Here is a 6424-nt window from a genome sequence, read left to right on the forward strand (position 1 = left end):
TATTGTGGTGATAAGTATGGTAAAAATATTACAAACTGATATGAAGGGAAAGTCCAGTTTTCATGCTCTGTAATTTCAAATCTGATTACTTAAAAAATGGACCAAGACTATTTTCCTGCATTACTTCTGCTAGCTTACCTCGGATAATTTTAGTGCTTAGGATAAATCCAAGTGTATACCTGTCCATCAGCCCACTTCTATAGAAAAACCCACACAGGGGAGTGGGGGGGGAAAAAAAAGAAAGGGGAACCGGCTATAAAGGGCAACTGAAACCACGTACCAAATGCCCAAAGTAGAAAACAGGAAATAGTTTCATAATCTCTTTACTCTGTGCTTAGCAAGAGCATCTAATAAACTTGTAAAGTCAAGGTCTGTTGAGCTGGGGCTGCATCGGAGCTGACTGGCAGCGCTGTGCTGGTGGAAGGCAGCTCCTGCCTTGCTGCCCTACCACTGAATGGGGGCTGGCTCGGGAGGGCGCATGGCCAAGTTGCTTTATTAATGCACTTTTAGTGTTTCTCTAAGAGGCGGGCATTCAAACAGCTCAGTACAACGGCCGTGCCATCCCAGCTCAATGCAATTGCCATATGTTTCTTTGTAAAAGCAATACTGGCTTACTTTTGAGTTGGTGATGGGTTATCTTGCTGTTGACACCTGCCATTGTGCCGAGCATTTTGCATCGGACCGTTGCAGGGTTCTGTAGCTGCTTAACAACTTTTGCAGGCCATGATGCAGTCAGTAATCAAAATAACTATTTGTTATTGTGGTGACTTCAAAATAAATAGAGTAGAATGAAGAAGAAAGTACAAAGGCAGGCGCAGGCTGTGAGTGTGGGCAGAGGGTTGGGTTGGCTCCTGGTGGGGAAATTTTTAAGTAGAGTAAATGTTTAATTGGAGTCTTCAGCTCTGAAAGAGGCACCGAGCATGAGCGGAGGACGGGCTCATACAGAAGTATATAAAGCCACGACTGCCACAAGAACTACTATTTGTGATTATTTTGTGCAACTGGAAGAATGCAAGGCACTCGGCAGAGCAATCAGGAAGCAGATCTAAAATAAATAAAAGCACTTTGTAGTTTTCCAGCCGACGCCTCGTTACATTGTGAAATGTGTTGCCACAGGATGTTTTGGATACTGAAAATGTGAATGGGTTCAAAAAACATTAGACAGATTTACAGAGGGCACAGCGACTGGAGGCCCAGATCTGTGGCGGCCCTGCTGCAGGAAGGCTGCGTGCGGAAAGCTGGAGGGGTGTATTGGGACAGGGTTTCTCAATGGCTGTTGTTCTGTTCTTACTTTTTCTTTCCTTCCTTGGATCCATTGCTGGGTACTCTGGGATGTGAGGCTAGATTAACCTTTTCCTATGTTACGTTGCACGGCGGACTGTTTCTCAAGGTGAGAACTGGTTATTTTGGAAAACCCTTGCTAGAAATCCATGTGATGTCAGTAAAGCTTGTCTTCTGTGGACAGCAGCTAACTCATTTTCATCCCTTTCTGCGTGATGGGACTGTGGCTGCATGAAGCCTAAGGGCTTTGTCTTTTCATTAGAAGGGGAAAAAACAACCTTCAACTCTGCCATGCGATCCTTGAATAACTTTGGTAAGCCTTGCTCTCCTAGGGGACTGCCTCTTCCCACTGCCGAGGAGTGCACAAGTTCTTGTCTGAATGTTTGAAAAGAAGCAAGACTGCATTTTATTTTTTCCCAGGTGATACAAGGATAGCAAAAAAAAAAAAAAAGGCACGAAAAGTTGAACAGATTAGTTCTGCTGCTCTGCAAACCCTTGACCGTACGCTGCCACCTCGGGGGAATCCTTGCATGGATAATGTCTCTTTACATTGACATCAGTTAAAATTATGCGTGTGTAAATGTCAGTGCTTTTAGGATTCCTCCTTTGATTTCACTGAATTATTATCCATTAGAAAGGTGCTAATTTCCACCTTTTGTTGTAACTTTTCCCTTTCCTCTGCCTGTGCGGTTTCCTTCTTTCTCTCAGGAGACAGCAATTCTGTTATTTTACTGAGTAAATGATCTCTTAGAGAATGTTTCAAATGTGATCATTTTACTTTTGTGTTCCTTTTCTCTTTTCAGGACAGCCCAGAAACTTGCAAGATCTATGCCGAATTAAAATCCGACAGTGTATAGGCCTTCAAAACCTAAAACTACTTGATGAACTACCCATTGCCAAGGTTATGAAAGACTACTTAAAACACAAATTTGATGATATCTGATATCCATGAAGAGAAGAACTCTGAGCAAGATTAGTTATATTCCAGATACTGAAGAGGCTTGTTGCCTTGCACAAAGTATATCCTATGCAAATTCTGATTTTTTCTGTGAAGTCAGAAGGCAGGTATACACTTCTTTGGGTTTTTTATACCACATGCTAGAAGGTCTTAATTTTTGGTTTCTTGGTCCAAGTTTCCAAGGTCCAAGCTTTCTATACAATATTACATTTTAAAAGTTGCTGTTGGGTTTTCAGTTGTTTGTTTTCGCATTCAGTGTGCAGACTTGCAGTGGAGATTGCACGTGGCCTAACGAGGGAGGGGGTTGCTTTGAATTGGTTTGATACAAAGTCTGGAAATCAAGGTGCCAATCCTGCAAAAAGATACCGATAGTCCTCTGGAGCCCTGTGGTCTGTTGGGGCTTGTTGTCTCTACCAGGGGGGATGTTTTTGCAGGATAGGGAAGAACTGATAATCAAAATGTCATCGGGTACTGTATGAGGATAATTTGGAAACTTAAAAAATAATAATGCAGTCACTCTATTCAATTTGAGGGTCTATACATTGGGTCCTTCTTATTTTGTCCTCTTTCTTGTTCCTGTAGTTCAGATGCCCATCAAATTCAGCCCTCTGCTGACATTCCCTGTATAGCAGGTGGCTCTTTGAGTCTCATCCTAACAGTGATGGAACACTACGAAGAGGCATAGCCTCTGTATTTTTCACATTAACTTAAGAGTAAAAAAAAAAAATTGGACTTTTGAAGCCAATGTATTCTGTTTCTCATACAGTGCCTCCTGTGCAATAATCTTTCTGATGTATTTTCCCTTTATGTGTGATTTTTTTTTATTCCTTCCCCCCCACTACTCCTCATTTAGTCTCAGTGCATTATTTGTGAGAATAGGAACTGCTGCCTCGCTGCAGTGTTAGCTGGACATTCATCAGATGATGGTGGCAGTTGCTGTTCGTTATTAATCCCTGAATTTCATGAATGTATAACCTGCTTTATTTCACTTTCAGTTGAAATTTTATCTACGGGTTCTCAGCCAAATTACATCCATTTAAAAAAAGAAGAAAGGAAATTGGCCAAGCCCTTTTATTTTAAAGGCAGTGATGAGTTTTGTTGTTGTTTATTGCTCTGAAATTCGATTTATTTCAGTTCAGAGAGTGGGAAGTGCACATAAGTGTTGTTAAGCTGCATCTTACATGTGCACAAACAAGAAAACACCCCCTTTGTACTGGAAGTTTAAATTCTGCAAACATCAAGTGATTTCCTAGTAATCTAAAAGCAGCAACTGAAAGGAGTACTGAAATTTGGCTACTGGATGTGTTCTTCATGCTAGGTATTGAAAAGATCTGTTAAAGAGTTTTGTTTCTGATCATAACAAATGAAGTTCTTGCTATCAAAGAAAGACTGGGCCAGAATTTGAAGTTGTTTCACTCTCTTTATTTTCAAGGGATTATGGAGTCACCACATGGTTCTTGCCAGTGTCTTCTCCTTTTGTTTTGCCATCCCACTGACTCTAGAGGAGCCCCTCTAATATCAGGATTGCTCTGTACCCATACCAGTGGAAACATGGAGATGAAAGGAACCAATGATGGCTTTTAATTTTAACACTGTCACTTTCAAAATATTTAGTATTAAAAATACTAAAAAAAAAAAAAGGCAGAAGCAGGTGTACTCACATTATTTATCTCTGGTAGTTCATTTTAATAGCTTGTAATCTTGGTTGTGGTTCCTGAAGCACGAACCTTTTCACTGATAATGGATACACCAGAGCTATGGCAGCGAGGAGGCTTCTCCCTCCCTGCTGTGCCCAGTGCTGCATCAGGCTTCCAAATTATAAGTGATTTTTGGAGATTCGTGGCTTAGATGATTGGTCATGGGATGTGGAACCTCTTGATCTCCAGCTTGCATTGCTTCAACTCCGGCCCACCCAGCAGCACGTGAACTCCAGGTTAACGTGAGCACCAGGAGTACCTGTGGCTGATCCCCAAACTGCACCACCCGAGCCGTGGCCACCAGTAGGGCTTGGTGGGGCTCCAGCCAGGTGATGTGTGGGGGCAGACTGAGCACGTGGCTGGGGTGTGCGTGTGAGTGTGTGACAGTGCCTGTAGCTGTGGTGGAAGCAGGAAGGGTCAGCCCTTAGGGCCTGTAAGCTCTGCAGAACTGACACATGATGAAAACTAAGAACTGGCAGGTTTGAAGCATGGATCTTCACTTTTGTAACATAAGATCAGAACCTTAGAACTGCTTCTTGGTTTTTTTTTTAAAGTACTTAGAATTGTACACTACACTTGTAAGTTGGTCTAAACCAATATCTTTTCCCACTGAATTTTTACAGTAATATTTTCTAAAGTAATCTAGAGTATATTTTAGTTGCAATCTATATTAAGGCAAATTATTTGTTCTGTCTGTTGCTGTGACTGAAGAAAATTATGGAAGACTTGTTGGTAACAGGAATGCTATTTAATGAAGAAATGTGTAATTCCATTATTTATTGTTTGAGGTTTGTTTTTTGGTTATTTAAGTAACTGACGTCTAAAGGGAACACACATACATTTCAGGCCAGTAAAAAGCCTTTCTTTTAAATTCATTTTCATCCTCTCCTCTTTCCTCTCCCCAAAGTGGAGGGAAGCCCTCGTCATTTCTTATATGCCAAGCCATCTCTTGCAGCTGGTTTCTCTGACCTCAATTCAGCAGAGTACTGCAGCACGTGTATCTCTGAGCCTGCTGATAGTCCTGGTCACTATCTGAAGTTATACGTGTGCTCAGTAAAGTAGGGTTACTCGTTGTTAATCCTACCCAAATTTCATGTGGAATCTGGTATTTTTTATTATTTAAAATATCATGCACAAATACTTTGAAGACGTAAATGGACTTTGTTTTTCATTTGGACTAGAATGTGGAAAGAGAAGTGCATAATATAGATTTGTTATGTAGCCTAGATCCATTACCGTAAAATTCACAGTTGAACACTTTTAATAAACCTTAAAAAATTGGCAAGTACACCAAAGAATCAATATGAGTAAAAGACTCTGATCATTAACAAACTGCAAACCTCATCCTTTAAAACAAAGCAGAAAGTTTTTGTAAATATTTGTTTATAAATGTACAGCAGAGTAAGAGTGTTTTTTTAGATTATTTAATTACCATATTTCTAAACTATTTACATTATAGACAATACTTGTTAGTTTGAAAAGCTCTTGAGTGTGTTTTTTCAGTTTTTTTTTTCTTGTGGATTTGTTTCTGGCTCTTTGGGTTTTGTTTTTTGAATTCATTATCACTCATGCTTGGAATAACTGGCTTCCTTGGGATAGCGTGGAAAATTCTTTTTTTGGCTCTAGTTGGCTATAGTGGGAGAACACATCTGGACAAACTCATCAGAGAAATACCCTGAGGCAAAAGAGAATATGTAGCATGTTTACTGAGGAAGACCTGGATAGATGAAAAACTTGGGATCCCAATTTTCTCAGTTAATTCTGTCCAGGGCCCGCAATGATGCTGTGATGAGCAACTTGCACCCTGCCCACAAGTCTGGCTTCCATGCAATTCTGTGTTACCAATGCCATGATGTATTTTGTTCTTCCTTTGCAATGTAAGCTTTTGCTTTTGGATCAACTCAGATTTAAAAAAAAAAAAAAAGTTTGAATCTGGTTTAAAACATTTTTTTGTTTATGTTCTGTTGATTTCCAGTGTAATGTTTTAATAACATGATACCACTTTACACATCTTCTCTCAATGTTTGTGCGTCTCTTCTACTCCTTTTAGTGTCTCCTGTGCACGTGATTCTCTCAGTGCATTGGGTATTCCAGTTTGCCCCCTTGAGTAGCAGTTCAGATGTCTCCTGCAATGGAATGTGCGTTCTACCAGGAAATAAGAGAATAAAACTCAATCTGTGCACTAGAGCTGGGCTTCAGAAGGGGGAACAATCTGCTCTCGCTATGAACAGTTTGGGTTTTCCCTGCTCCAATTCCAGTGCAACCACTTCAGGGTTTTCCGGAAGTTTTGCCCTTTCTCCCCAAGTTCACGTGCTGACTAAAATGCAGAAATTGACCATACAGAGGTCATATTTTGCGGATAAATCTGTTTTGTGTCCATTTACTAATAAAAGCTGAGTAAAGGGATGTATGTGAATATTCCTGGCACATAAATGAGAACTGGAAGCAATTGGCTTCAGTCATGAGGGATGTACAAGCCAAAGTTGCA

At 40.5% G+C, this 6424-nt stretch overlaps 1 protein-coding gene across 4 annotated transcripts in view; it reads left to right on the forward strand.

The window, feature by feature from the left end:
• The window catches only part of ASB7 (ankyrin repeat and SOCS box containing 7), a 31901-nt gene extending 25950 nt beyond the window's left edge, over positions 1–5951 (forward strand). For 2 of the 4 annotated variants that reach the window (XM_021406992.1, XM_021406991.1), the window contains exon 6: positions 2085–5951. In XM_021406992.1, the coding sequence (XP_021262667.1) occupies positions 2085–2224 (140 nt within the window). In that variant the 3' untranslated portion in view covers positions 2225–5951. The remainder of the gene's footprint in view (positions 1–2084) is intronic. The other 2 variants (XR_002441747.1, XM_021406993.1) reach the window with 2 other exon arrangements.

This window comes from Numida meleagris, chromosome 9 (assembly GCF_002078875.1).
Source record: "Numida meleagris isolate 19003 breed g44 Domestic line chromosome 9, NumMel1.0, whole genome shotgun sequence".
Taxonomy (NCBI): Eukaryota; Metazoa; Chordata; class Aves; order Galliformes; family Numididae; genus Numida; species Numida meleagris.